Source organism: Pimephales promelas, chromosome 16 (assembly GCF_988280905.1).
Source record: "Pimephales promelas chromosome 16, fPimPro1.hap1.1, whole genome shotgun sequence".
Lineage (NCBI taxonomy): Eukaryota > Metazoa > Chordata > Actinopteri > Cypriniformes > Leuciscidae > Pimephales > Pimephales promelas.
In genome coordinates, this window is record NC_142784.1 from 19798785 (window position 1) to 19814451 (window position 15667).

Genomic DNA, 15667 nt, shown 5'->3' on the forward strand with positions numbered 1-15667 from the left:
AGTTTAAACATACAAAATATACCATCCTCTGCCCCTTCACGATAAATATACACGGTCGGCTGGCGGTTAGTTAGTGCACACTTGGAAAGTTAAGGTTGGATACTGCAACATGATACCAAAAAACTGCTCAGAAGAGTCTGACCTCAACCTAACAAACCATCCAGGCTTCCTTTCCGCCGTACACTCTTACAAATAAAGGGTTCTATGTTGGCATCAATGGTTCCATCAAGATCCTTTAACTTCCATGGAGCATTTCCATTGTACAAAAGGTTCTTTGTGGTGGAAAAAGATTATTTTGGTTATTAAAATGTTCTTCAAACTAAGGAAAAATTGGTTCTGTTCAGAACTGCTCAATGAAAGGTTCTTTGAGGAACCAAAATTGGTTCTTCTGTGGCATCGCTGCAAGAACTCCCCTTTTCGAACCTTTATTTTTAAGAGTGTACGGTGAGTGATACATTGACTCCATGGAGGCTCTTTTAAAAATGAGACGTTCCACTTGAGTACATTCCATCATGGTGATGCATCAACACGATAACGATATAGAAACCCTGACTTTTTTTGGCCTTCCATCACGGCCTCCACACTTCACAGTGCATTAAGACGAAATTCAGTGTACTCAGATTTAAAACAAAAAGAAAATAGGACCTTATTAGCAGCACATAAGTCGCACATGGGTAGTTCTGAAATGCACAGGAAGACTTTCACATTGGCAGCCTGTTCAGTATAACGCAACCAGAACCAAATTAGAACTGGTGACTTGGGACGTTTATTTAAAAAAATGTCGAGGCTTTCACGTTAGCCACAATAGAGCAGACAACCTGGGACTTCCAGTGCAGGCCATGTTACTAAGCAGCCTGTGCCGATCAGAATTTGTTCGTAGTCGTTCAGTAGTATGTGTTCATGAAACGCCTCAGAGCTCTGAGGGCCAGTTTCTGACTTGATAAGGAATATCTACGCAAATCTTCCAGCACATTTGTGCAGATATTCAACTGCAGCGGCTCAAAGTGCACAATGTCTCGCACTGCAGAAGGGCAGCATATAGAGTAAAGACGGGGATATGTTTTGGGACGTTACAGAAAGAGATTGGCTTTTATATAAAGTCATATTCTGATACACTCCCTTGGACTTGTGCAAAGACCTACATTCTCATTCAGTAGATATGTGAATAAATTGTCTAGTCCCCACTGTGATTTCAAGTCTGCGTATGTTTAGTTGTGTTTTCAGCATTTCAATCTGTTAAGAGTCTGCTGAGGGTGTGTGTTTTGTTGTATTAATATCACTGTACAGTACATCTGCCCCTATTCTCTCCGTTGGTGCCGACGGTGCAGTTATCACTGGACGTTAAATAAGACATATATTAAATGGACACACGATTCAATCTACTTAAATAAAAAACTAAATCCAAAATATTGTCTTTACATTCATGTCAACCTGAATTCACAGATTAAGAAAAACAAAAAAAGGAAATACCTCAGTTCTTATGGGTGAAATCATATTAATAAATAACGTTGATGGTGATGATAATTTGTAATAATAATAATAGTAGTAGTAGTAATAATAATAATGATAATAGTATTTGTATAAACACCAGACCTTGAATCCCATAGAGAAATGCCACAAACTCTAGAAGCTCTGGTACGAAAGATTCAGGTGCATTTTGCGTCCTGGCCTATGTCCGCGACATGATCTACAAGCTTCCCTTATGCTAACAACATCTGTAGTGGCAATGGACCTGGTCGAACTGGAACCCCAGGTCAATGTCTAGTGACGCTGAGCACCCCTTCAGCAATCCTCGCATCCCCTGCCCTATCCTGCCCAGCACAGGGCAGGGTCAGGCCGGCTGGGATCGTGAGGGCGAGGGGGGCTGGGATGGGGTGTGGGGTGTCACAGACTGGGGGGGGGGGGGGGGATATATAATCAGTCTCAGACCCTCTTAAAGAGGAGGCATGGGCGAACGAGAGGGAATTCAACTAAAGACTAAAGAAATAAAGAACAAAAAAAACTCTGTCAGCTAGGAGGGGATGGGGGTGGGGAAAGGGCCGTTTCCTGGGATTTTTCCACCCCATTGTCCCCCATCCGACCACCTTGCCCACCTGCTGGGAACTGCAGCGCGGCAGCATGCCAGGTTGAAATGCCATTCACTGCTGTCCAGAAAAATGCACAAAAAAACAAAACAAAAACAAACAAAAACAAAACAAAATCAACCAATACAAATTCCAAAAAGATTCAAACTTAAGAAATAAACCCATATTTACATTTTACACATTTTTCTTTTTTCAAATTTTCCACGTCGAGAGGATTTTTTTCCTTCTTTTTTTAATACTGAGATTTTTCCCACAAAGAATGTGGTTGATTTTCTTCGTTATTCGCGCCCTCCATCTTTCTCTGTATCTTCCCCATCCCCCACTCTTTCTCTCTCCTTTTTTCATACTCCCTGTTTTTAGCCCACCTTCTGCGGATTGGTGGCCCTCACACCCTGCTCGTATGTGATTCGCTGGCTGATAAGATATTGGGCTGCTTGTGTAGCGGCTGGCGATCCGGTAATGGTAACTTTACGATTTCTGGTGCCAGGAACAAACTCTCCCTTTTTTGAGATCTGAATGCGGGCTCCCGTCAGTTCTTGGTACTCCACAAGCGTTTTGCCTCCCTTCCCCAAAATGGCGCCCACCAAGTTCTCCGGCACAGCAATCTCCACCACATCTTTAGCCCCCTCATTCAGCTTCTCGGTGGCCAGTAGGGAGCTCGCCACCAGCGGGGAAGCGGCACTCAGGTAGCCATTGGTGGCTCCAGTGGCGGCGGCGAGCGAGCCTAGCGTGAAACCTCCCAGGCTGGCCGCCGGGTGGCCGGCGCCGCTGGACGCGTCATTGGCGTAGGAGGCTAGCAGGTTGGCGGCCGCGGCTGCAGCAGGGTTAGCGCTTGCAGCCACAGCGGCGAGGACTCCTGAGGCGGCTGCAGGGTTTAGCCCTAGACCCAGGGAGTTGGTATTGTATCCATAGCTGGCTAACGTGTTTAGTGCGGACGTGATAGCCAGCAGGTCATTCCCTGAGAAGCTGGACATGGTGGTGGGGAAAGCGCCCACTCCAGCCAGACTGGCCTGCCCCAGGAGACTGGAGGCCGTGGCCGCCGCTGCCGCAGCAGCAGCCGGCATCACCTCTGCAGAGTTGGCGTACGGAGAACCAGTGGGGTTGGAGTTGGCCACGGGGCCGGAGATGTTGGAGTAGCTGATGTTCAGACAGCTGCTGCTCTGCGGGTCCTCCTGGATCTTCTGGACGATGATCTCCACGGCCTTGCGGTTCTGCTCAGGCTCTCCGCTGATGGTGACGACGCGTTCCTGCAGGTTGATGCCTTCGGGTTTCTGTGAGAGCTGGACCCAGGCACCGGACTGCTCCATGACGGCCTTCACGGTGGCTCCGCCCTTGCCGATGATCAGCCCTGCCGTACTGTTGGGCACTATCAGCTTGGCCTGAAGAAAACATAAGCAGAGAGGCTGGTGTCAGTTAATGAGTCACTCTAGTAGGCAAGGAAGCGCCATTTCTCAGTTTTGGGATTTAAAAGTAGAAAGTGTGAATTTATTTTTTATCCACTGGGAGCCCATTAGTTGCAGCCCAACCAATGTCTTTGAACACAAACAACTTCTTTTGCGGCAACTGCGCCTGTATGTGTTTAAACCAAAGCCTGGCTTTTAGACTGTACAGTAATTACTTTGCCTCAAGTTGCCATTTCATCAATTGCTGTATCATTAAAGCATTAATCAAGTTGCATTTGACAGAAGAACTTTATCTTGTAATTTTGTGCAACAGCAACAGTGTTCTCAGTGAGTATGTTTTTGATAATGTCTGCGAAAACACTTTCCTCTTTAATAGAGGGGGGAAAAAAAGTGTAAACAGTGGTTACCATGGTTTCTTCTCTAACTTAGAAAGGCTTGCTCCTCTGATCAAGCAGTGACTCAAGCTGGTACTTTTTACCAAAGCTTTACACAGTACATACCGATCTTGTTATAATGTTGCTAAAAGCACCCTTGATAAATGGGGTGGTTAAAATGATTTTGGATTTCTTAACCAAAAACAATTATTTGATTCTATGTTCATTTTAGGTGCTGTTAACTGTGCAGTAACCAAAAACTGTAAAATAGTATGAAAGGATTAGAAACATTTAACAAAAAAAAAAAAATAGATTTACGCAATTAATAGTAAAATTCCATCCAATTGAAATAAATAATCCGTATGTATTTTAATTGAATAATTGAACAATCCTCAATCAATTATACTATTATTTTAGAGAGTAGACTGCAAAATATTACATTAAAATATTAAATCTAAAAAAAAGTTTAGCTAAGTGTTGGTATTGTTAACTATTAAAAAAATACTTTCACGAATTGAAATAAAGCTAAAATAAAATCTAAATATTAGATAAAACACTTTAAAAAAAACGTAGCAACTAACTGAATTAAATAAGTTGAAGTTGAAGTACTAAAATGAATAAAACTAAAAGTGAAATAAAAAACAAACCAAAATTACAAAAAAATAAACTAAAAATGAAGGAAATGCATGAAAACCTCATAAATAATATTGAATTGACACTGGCTTATCTGAAATATATAAGAAAATATAAGATAGAAATAGAAATATTATTATTTTAGATAACATTACAAAAGAAGAAAATACTGCAGCACTGATTGAAACCAGAAAATTACGCATTAGAAGATAAATATAAAGATGTGTTTTGTTCTTGTACTTCCTGTGCAGTGAATCACTAGGTAAAAACAGGCTCCTCCTGAAAAGCATCGACTCCCAGGGGTCAGTGTTTCCATGGAAACTCAACTCCAGCATTCAAGAGGGACTGAAAGGGAGTCGGAATGATGCATAGCAACCAACCAACCACCCTTCCACCCCCCACCTCACATGCTCGCAACCATTCACTTAAAACACCAGCTACTTGTGCCATAGCAGTGCGTATGCTCACACACTACCAACAATTCTGTAAGAAAACATCATCACACACTTTTTGATTTTCACTTGAAATATTAATTGAACTGACAAATTAGCGATTGATCTCTTTGATCATTGCCGGATACATCTACGCACTGTAGCATTGTGAGAAAACAAAATATGCGGTGTGGTGTTCGCTTTGACAGTTAATTACTCTGTATAATGAAAAGCTCCAGCCCTCTGAGAGCGCTTTGACAATGCTGGATTCAGAATATTTGCACTGTCAAAATGACAGATAGAGAGATGAAAATTGTAAAAAGGGGAGACAGCGGGTAGATTTGAGTAAAGAAGGATGTGTGTTTGTGGGGGCGTGCTTTTTTTATGTGTGTGTGTGTGTGTGTATTTACGAACAAAGCAAGGAGAGACGAGGAAAGGAGAGAGGTTGGGGAGGGGTGGTGATCGGCTCAGCCTTTACGTTTGTTTCTTTTGTGAGTCGCTTCGTTCTTTTCACTCTTTGCCTCAAGGTCTGCTGAAGCTCGCTGCCCACAGATATGTCTTTACAGAGGCTGTTTAGCCTTGCCACTGTAGCTCCAACTCTCATTCAGCTCAACTGAATTAGCATAGAAATGAAAAACTGCCGACAGGTAATTTCATGGACTCCTACATTCGCCTTTTATCTTGCTAGAATACACAGAACCTTGTTTAGAGAACATTTTGAGCAAAATAATCATATTCACAATTATCGTTTAATGCTTTGGAAAGCAGATCGATGTACTGTGATCGATCAGTTCATATACAGTGAAAACACACACCAGTTAGCATATCAAAAATTGAGACCTGAAGGAGTTCACATAATGTCACAAATAGTTTACTCCAAAATCTGAAATATAATTCATGTTTTCTTTTGTCGCGTAATCCTAAAACTTTTAGTCAGGCTTAAATTTTGTATCCATGTGGTTTTCAAAAAAATTAATTAATTACACTTCTAAACTCCAGATCTTGATCCCAAATGTTCATAAATTAAACGTTTGTATTAAAGACGTATACTGTATTTATACTATTAATATATAAATATTGAACATAGTAAATAACAAAATTAATAAATATAAAATGTTTCCAAATAAAAAGCCTCATGATGATTTAAATATGCACACACTTCGCTTAAAAGTTCGGTATGATTTTCTAAAATGTTTTTGAAAGTCTCTTTGCTCACTAAAAACACTGTGAAATATTTTTGATACACTTTTTAATATAATTGTAAATCTAAATCTTTTGTAACATCATATATGTCACTGTCCTTGCTGAATAAAAGTGTTAATTTTTTATATAAAAAGTGGTAACACTTTTTTTTAGAGTGCAGCATTGTTACATGTAGTTACTATAGTAGAACCTATAAATTATGCATAATTACACATAACTAACAAAAACCAAATCACACCCTAAATCTAACCCTATAGTAAGTACATGTAGTTACTAAATATTACTAATATAATAACATGTAGTTATTATAAAGTGTAACCAGAAAATGCTTAAATGAAAAGAAAATGTATTTGGAAATAAATGTTTAATAACTTTATCTGATCAATATATCCATATATGTAAAAATTACCAACGCTCTTACACTAAATATCCACAATATGACACAGATGACTATCAGCATAATTAAGTGGCATTTATTGCTACTAATAGCAGAACCAGCTCCTTCCTCTTCCTTCTCCGCCTCTTTCTTTATGATGCCATCATTTTCTATGATGGCATTTGGCAGGAGAAGTGCTGATAGAATCGAGCCTGTTGGGTAGGAACCGAGCAGCGTCGACACATATTCAAGTTAATCTGACTGAATGCATCCAAGTGCTGAGCTAGAGGAGGTAGATGCCCGCTTCGTCTATCTATAAAAGAGTGAACGGAAGAGGAGGCTGAGACAGAGAAATAAAGAGTGTAAGACAGAGAGAGAGAGAGAGAGAGAGAGAGAGAGAGAGAGAGGGAGAGAGAGAGAGACGCCTGCTGCTGCTGTGCCACCAGTCATCTGGGACTAGAAGCCTTTGATGAATTGTCGGGAGGATGCTGCAGGGGGTTGTGGGTAATGGGCAATGAAAGATTGGTCAGCCATGAAGGACATGTATGAACTCCTTATGCAGACTGTTACTTTGTTCTATTCCTGCTAAAAAAAAATGTATATAAAATAAAATAATGAGAGCAACATCTGAGACTAGCACAAATTAATCAAAGGATACAGTCTCGTTCTATGTGTGTTTTTGCTGAACGGGCAGATGAGGCCCCAGGAGTCTTCGTATCCGGCTGCGCATTATAAAAAACCTTCTGCCACTGAAAAAAAACAGTTCAAACTTCCTCTGAACTCTTTTAACTAGGGCTGCATGATATTGGAAAAAACTTTGCGATATTTACTTTTTCTGCTATATTACAATATGAATAAATGCAAATTTAAAAAGCTGGAAAATTCTTGTTTAATCCTGAAGACTTTTTTTAGTGCAAACCATACTTTTGTGGCTGAACGATTTGGGATGTTTAATTTTTTTTTTTTTTTAATTCCGGTGTTCACACTTTTTCTATTTAGTAAACACAAGCCTTCAGTAAACAAAGTGAAAAAAATATATTATATATCTATTCACTTAAGTTTGCATATGCCACATGTCCACTATTTTTGACCAATTGAGTATAAAATAGTTTTTTTTAATTATTGTTATTAAATAATATATTAAATTAAATAAGAAAGATATTGTAACATTGTAAGTGTTGTACTATTATATAAAAAATTAAGTACTTAATAAAATAATATTTGTGATTATTATAATTCTTATTAAATAACATTAAACAAATAAAGAAATATATTGTAATGCTGTACCCTAAACTAAGAAAATCTAATATTTCATAAAAAATAGTTTTATTTCACAGTACAACTGTAAAATTACAATACTAATATTTACGTCTGAATTTCTTCACTTCCAACGTAAAACCATCAAGCTTTTATATCGTGGAGTCCTACTTTCTTCTTATGCGCCAGCAAAATGTCCCCAGTCCTGAAGGTGACAAAGGGTCTCAAACAATGACCCCTGGCGCATCCCACCCGACTCGGGCACACAGCAACTGTTTCCCCCCTCCTGACCTCTGTCCCCGAAACAGTGCCTGACTCTAGAGCCGTAGCTGTTTGCACTTTGAAGTCTTAAGCGCTTGCCTTTGGGTTAATCGCCTGTCTCCTGATCCCGGGCTTAGCCGCCCATCTCTGTACAGCATCTGCCTGTGTGCTCTGGCTGCTGGCATCGGCAAAGAAAAGAAAAAAGACTCCATACGAGTTAAAAATAACACTCTGTCCTCCTCCTCCTTCTCACCTTGGTCTTATGACTGTCGTGAGAGGTTGTTGTTTGCTAGCGAGGGTCTTGTATGAGTGGTCACTCTTTCAATTTTCACTCCCTATAATTCTTTCTGTCAGGCTCAGGCGCAGCAAGTCGTTTTACATTTTGAGCACAAGAGCAAAATGCAACGGGCAAGGGATTAGGCCATTTGAGCTTCTCTATGAATTTGTAGTGCCAAGGAACACATTTAACCTGGTATTAAATTTCTTGTTTTTCTACTTTTAGACATGATGATGCTTAAAATAACAATTTTTTTTAGACATATCAAAGCAATTAACATACTTATGACTGCAAGATACCCGTTTACATCATATATAAACAAATTTTAACTCTCAGCTCTTTAGACTGAATTAAATAACCCCAAATCACATAAGTGATGCTCCAAAAATCACTGTCTATCCCTTAAAGGCCAAGCTCATTGTAAACCAAAATAAGGATGAGGCCTCCCTAAAGTGTGCTGCTAAATATTAATATTTACAGTCTCAAAATGTGACAAACATTCTGAAATCGTATTTAAGGGATAATTTACACAAACATGAGAATACTGCCATCATGTACTTATTTTTCGAACCTGTATGACTTTCTTTGTTCTCTGTAATTTGTCTATACAATAAAGTCACCGAGGTCCTAAACAAGATTGGATACCATTTTATAAAACAAAAAAACACTTTAAACATTCTTAAGAATATCTTATGTGTTCCACAGAAAGACGAAAGTCTGACAGAAATTAAATGAGTAGAGGTCGACCGATTGATTGGTTTCACCGATTGATTGGCACAAACAGCCGATTGCTGGAACCATCGGTTATTGGCAAAAATCTATACCGATGTTTTTTTCGGGTTGCGTCCGTCACTGAAGCGGCTGAGAAGGGTCTCCTGTCATTATACAGTACGAGAGCGGCCTCTAGAGGCGAATTAAAAACCGTCACCGACACCTCGTGGTGTTTGTTTTGACACGTGAGCCTGCATGCTGCACAAAGATGGACACTTCCAATGTGGATTTAAATCAGACAATGACACAGTATATACAGTACACTACAGTACATGATTTCAAATCATAATAAAGTAATTCATTTGTTGATTAATTTGTTGATTTGATTATCAACATTAGCAGTGCCTCAAGCGGTTAAAACAATGTGACAAACACACGCAATGCCTACCCAAATGATTGTTTGGAGTGAAGTTTGAAAATGAAAATGAAGTTTTACCTTTCACTAAAGATATTTAGATATATCGAAATCGTCTTCCATTGCGATTTCCCGTATATCTAAATATGTTTAGATCTTCACAGTGAAAGGTAAAACTTCCGAAATCTCTGCGTAAACAACGAGTGACATACACGCGTAAGCGATCACTTCCGGCGGAACGTTGAATATGGTTCAGTTCGGTTTAGTTGGACATCTGATTCAGATCAGTTCGACGGCTGTTAACAAGTGGTAAAAACGATATAAATACTGTTCGTTTTCTCACACAAACCGCTCGTTTCGTGTCTTAGGCCATCAATGTGTACTTACATTTACGAGTCATTAAATCATGTTTAATTTGGACTTCTCTGTGCATGCTCTTTAAGGTGGTGACCATAGACCTCCATTATATGACTGACAAACAACAACGGTTTGACCGAAAAATGTCAAATTGAAAATACTGTGGAAACAAAGACACCTACATCTTGGATGTCCTTGAGGTAAGCTAAAACATATCAAAAATTAATTTCAAAGTGAACTACCCCTTTAATACATTAAAGTTGCATCTCTTAACATTAGTTTATTCACTATTAACTACTATGAATGATCAATTCACATTTTTTATATTTAAAAAGTACAGCACACTTTCATGGTTGAATACTGTTTTAAATTTTTTGTAATAAAGTTCGGCACTATGTTATGTGATATGTTTGGTTTCATTCAGAATCCATTTTAAAAACTATCGGTTGATTAATCGATTATAGGCCAGTGCAGTCCAACTTTAAAGTCCACTATCGGTCGACCTTAAGAAATGAGTGTGAGTAAATTATGACAGAATTTGTTAAACTATGCCTTGAAGCTCATATATCACTTATTGTTTAAATATGTTTCGATTTTTAAATAAGGATATCTACATAAAATAAACTTGCACCAGAAAATATCCATCTGAACATTATGATCTAGCCTTGACACAGAAACATCACAGATCTCTTCAAAAACTCGAATGCAGAGCAACACCAAATGAAGTATGCACCTTGCATATGCATATTTAATGAATATCTAATTTATTATTGATTTTTATGCCATTTCGGACAGCTCAAGTCCTGCATCCATCAAAGAATGTTACAACTCATATCTCCAGGGGTCTGGCTCAGGATTAGAGATGTGCGAGCTTCGGATAGAGAACATCCTCTCACACGTAGACAATATGAGATCACCACAGTCCAATATCAACAGGATGACCTGTATTTAAGGTAGGTGTGACACTTGCTGTGAGACTTGATATAGACATGTCAATTCTTCCCAAATAGCCAATATGATCCCTGATAATAATGCTCAACATTCTGACTTATTAATATCCTCTTGCATCATCCACTGGACATGTGATTTCAGAGCTTTATTTTGCATTTATTGTAGATTGACAAGAGTATTTTTATGATTTTTTTTTTTTTAAAATGATTAGATCACAAACTAAGACAGTTTTATAGTGAATGTATATTTGGGTTGGTATTTTTTTGTATAATAACTATAAAATAGTGTCTCGAAATTAGTTTGTTAGACAATTTTAAAGCTGAAAAATGAGATTTCACTCCCAAAAAAAGGCATTTAGCCAATTAAATATTTTATTTTATATAATTAGGAGGAAAAAAAAAATCATTATAATTATTTCCATGATTTTTCAAGACCTGGAAACCACAATTCCCCGATACTTTCCCTGTGAGAACCCTGTAGAAATCATAAGAAAGTGTGCGTAAGATGCACACATGCTTTCCACAAACGCGCTGTGACTGTATAAACAAACAAACTTACAAAACTGCCAGTCTGCAAATACTAAAGACACACAACACAGACAGCATCTGTCCTTTCTTTCACCCAAAAGAGATTTGAGCCCAGCATTAGAGGATGTACTTCCTTGTCCAACAACCAATGTTGTGTAAGACTCCCCCTCTCCATTGGCTCTTCTGGAAATTAGATCGATCCTCCGTGGAGAGACAGTGACCTTTTTCCTGGCCGGCTGATGGATTTGAAGGTTAAAAAAGGCATAAAATATTTTAGCCAGTCATCATCCCTCCAGAGACCAGAGCAGGAAGGGAGGGTAGGTTGGGCTATCGGACGGGAGGGTTTTTTTTTTCTTCCTCAATTTTAGACGTTATAGCAATTTTCCTGATGTCGCTTTTAATTTAGAAGATGAGCAGGGAACACAGTAGTGTTTCGCTTGGCTGTCTCTCTGTGTGTGTGTGTGTGTGCGGGCGCAGTGCTCCAATGAGAACTTTTATTAGATTCATGATGCAGGATAATTAAATAGGCTGGCTTTGGTGGTGTCGTGAAGGGAAAAGATGGTTTGAAACAGCACAGCCACTTAAGGCAATCCCACTGATCAATATTAGAGAAGTAAAGCTGTGGGTTATTATGAAAAAGGCCAGTGATGCATGGAGAAAATCATTCTTTTCTCTTCGATGTAGAAATAGAGATTACAGAGAAATTGTTCCATTTTAGTCATAAGCGAAGCAGGAGGAACCAATGTGAATAAGCTTCAAAATTAGTTTCATAGCTGATCTTTAATTAAAGTCCAGAATATGCATTTCCTTTCTCTTTATTATTGATTGCTTTGCGAATTATTGTAATTGCCATTTGCATTACTATAGATTTTCAGTTGAATAAATTACATTGGGATTGATTTGTTTGGGTACGCAGTAAGTGCATTATTTTGCTCGCATATACAGTATTTGCCAGCTCTTCAGTGACGAAAATAGCCAACTGCATTGATTCACTGTGTCTACCAATAGACGACATTAGGAACTCTTGGATTCCTCTGCATTAATGGTCCATTTCCTATAGGACAAACAGGATGTGGGAAGCAGGCAGAGGAAAGGATCAGAGGAAACCTGTGCAGGCAAGAGGAAGCCACTGATGGCTGGCACTTCAAAATTTTTGTTTAGAAGTTTAGTCAAACTCTGTAGGAAACAATGAGGCGTCCATAACAATGAGCCATCTAAATGACCAGATTGATTTCCTGTGCCGATGGGTGCGTGGATTAAGTTAGGTGTCAGCCGTGTTCCTGCCCTGACCATTTGGTTGCAGGCTCAGCGGTTGACGTTCCTGACCCGAAATCAGCAGCTGTCGCTTAATATGACTTTAATTCTTGCCCTCTATCTCTCAATCAGTGCGCACTGCAATGAGATACATGCCACGACAGCCGCACGTGTGGTGACAATTGGAAAAGAACGCAAAGGCGACGCAAGATCATATAACATCAATCACAACTCACTGTGCCCAAAACCGGACTTGCATTGACAAAATTATGACCAAATAATCTAGCACCAAACGAAATAAAATATAAACAAAATATTGACGTAAAAATATAAAAAATGTAATGACTTAATATTTATTTGAAGGGTTAGTTCACCCAAAAATGAAAATTAAGTCATTAATTACTCACCGCCATGCTGTACCAACCCTGTAAGACCTTCGTTCGTCTTCGGAACACAAATGAAGATATTTTTGATTAAATTTGAGAGGTGGATCACTCCTCCATAGGCTGCCTAAGGGATTGAAATTTGACAGCCCAGAAAGTCATTAAAGAAAATGTTTAGATATCCCATGTGCCTACAGTGGCTCAACTATAAGTTTATCTAGCGACGAGAATACTTTTAGTGCGAAAAAACAAACAAAAATAACGACTTTATTCGACTACTCCATTTCTTCCTTGTGGGCCTGAGACGAGAGTTCAAGAGATTTCCACGACGCATACGCGAGAACTGAACAAGAAGTAGTAAGAGGAGATCGCAGTTCTTGCGCATGCGCCGTGGAAATCTCTTGAACTTTGTTTTTTCGCACAGAAAGTATTCTCGTCACTTGATAAACTTATAGATGAGCCACTGTAGTCACATGGAATATTTAAACATTTTCTTCAATGACTTTCTGGGCCGTCAAGTTTCGATCCCTTAGGCAGCCTATGTAGCAGTGATCCACCTCTCAAATTTAATCAAAAATATCTTCATTTGTGTTCCGAAGATGAACGAAGGTCTTACGGGGTTGGTACAGCATGGGGGTGAGTAATTAATGACTTAATTTTCATTTTTGGGTGAACTAACTCTTTAAACGATATGTTGAAGTACCAATCCCTATCCATAAGTCTATCTATATGGTCTGATCAACAGTTTGATCAACTTTTACTTTTTTACTTCTGTACATCCTCATATTGATCATTTTTAATATATCACTGCAATCTAAACTCTCTGCCTCCCTGTATGTATATATATATCATAATCATACAAATATAGTTTGTCATATTGCAGAATGCAGCAGAATGCAGTAATGCTGTCCCAGCAGAGACAATAGTCTACATTAAATTGAGATGTGTTCCTCCGCTGATAAGCCCTATAATTACATGCATAAATAATTAGGTCGGCAACTCTGCTGGGGTAAGCGTCTTGGACTTATGTTCTAGGAATTCAGGTTATGGGCCTGTCTTCACGGAAACTGCTCAATAAGCACAAAGAACAAGCTTCCTTAATGAACAGGCTTAACTAAAAATGAAGAACAGAAAACGGTAGCATCTCGTAAATTATTCATGAATGCAGCCAACTCTGTCTCTTTGTCCTAAGGGTGATTTAATTAAGCAAAATGATAAATAAAAGGGAAGAATCATTGAGGTGGATGACAACAATGCAGGAGCCCAGCAGATCAATGGACCATAATAATGAAGTGACCGGTGGCGATAATCTCCTAAACAGATAGCCGGTACACAATCAATGACTTGTCTAATTGGAACACACTCGGAATCTTCGAGAGTTTGTTTGCTTGTATAATGCAAAGGCCAAACCAAGTAGAGCCTGTTTGACTGAGTTAACACAGTTTATTAGAAAGGATGATGTATATCAAAATGTCCTTCCTCACACTTCATTTCATTCTGTGGCTAAATTCATGGGTCTGTTTACTTGTGCTTTTTATTAGAACTTATCAAATGGGAATCAGATCAAAAAAAAGTGTGAAAAAAATCTGATTATTATAGAATGAATAAAAAGGCCTCACCTGTTTGACACGGTCAGGGTTGACTGTGGTCTGTGGCTGAAGTATACTAACTGGCTCTGTTTTCTGAGCGCTCTGCGGCATCTCCCGCACCTTCTCCGCAATGAAGTCATGGACGCTATTCAGCGCCTCTACAGTGCCCTGGATCAAGCAGACACGCTCTGTTGTTCCTGAAGGACACAAACAAATAGAACTCCAGTTTAACCTCAGTGTGATTTACAGATGTTGTCCAAAGTGTGCTGTACAATGATTTCGAAAATCGCAGTGCTGTGATGAGGTGAGGGCCTCATTATAAAACGTTTTACATGTGAATAAATGAATAATTGTTTTTTAAATTATTTTTTGAAAGTAAACATTCATTCAGGTCACCTCATGGGGGCAGCCATATTTAGATCACATGAATACTTATTAAGAAAATACTTTCTCTTCCAGATTAAATTAGTAATCTCAGTATAGGTCAGTGCGTAACAAGTCGCCCAAGACGAATGCCATGTCAACAAATAAAATATAATATAATAAACCACCCAATAGAATAATTGAAAATAGAAATATGCACACGTGAACATAACATTTTATTAGTGCTGTCAAATCGATTAATCGTAATTAATCGCATCCAACATACATTTTTTTTGTTTATATGATATATGCGTTTATATATATGTTATTATATTTACATTGTGTGTGTGTGTGTGTGTGTAAATATGCATATGTATGCATATTATGCACACTGTAAAAATGAATATGCTTAATCTAATCAATAAAATTGTGGTAACAGATTACAAGCAATATTATTTATTAAATTGAACAAATTAGAATTGAGTAATAGTTAATCAAATTAACATTCTAATTAATTCGAATTTGTACAATTTAATTAATAATATTGCTTGTAATATGTTGCCACAATTTTATTGATTAGATAAAGCATATTATTTTTTTCAGTGTATATAGTACTATATTATGTATAGTATGCATAAATATACATATACACAAACATATATATATACATATATTATGCATATATAAATGGGTGTGTACACACACATACTACATGATATATATATATAAATATAATCATATTTATAAACACATATATTACATAAACAGAAACTTTTATTTTAGACGTGATTAATCAATTTGACATCACTAATATAAAT

General features: G+C 38.2%; 1 protein-coding gene across 2 annotated transcripts in view; it reads right to left on the reverse strand.

Annotated features, from left to right (window-relative positions):
• Positions 1–2075: 2075 nt before the first annotated feature.
• nova2 (NOVA alternative splicing regulator 2) overlaps positions 2076–15667 on the reverse strand; it is a 46308-nt gene continuing 32716 nt past the window's right edge. For both annotated transcript variants that reach the window (XM_039662567.2, XM_039662566.2), the window contains 2 exons: positions 14517–14683; positions 2076–3463 (listed from right to left, as the gene is read on the reverse strand). In XM_039662567.2, the coding sequence (XP_039518501.1) occupies positions 2441–3463; positions 14517–14683 (1190 nt within the window). In that variant the 3' untranslated portion in view covers positions 2076–2440. The remainder of the gene's footprint in view (positions 3464–14516; positions 14684–15667) is intronic.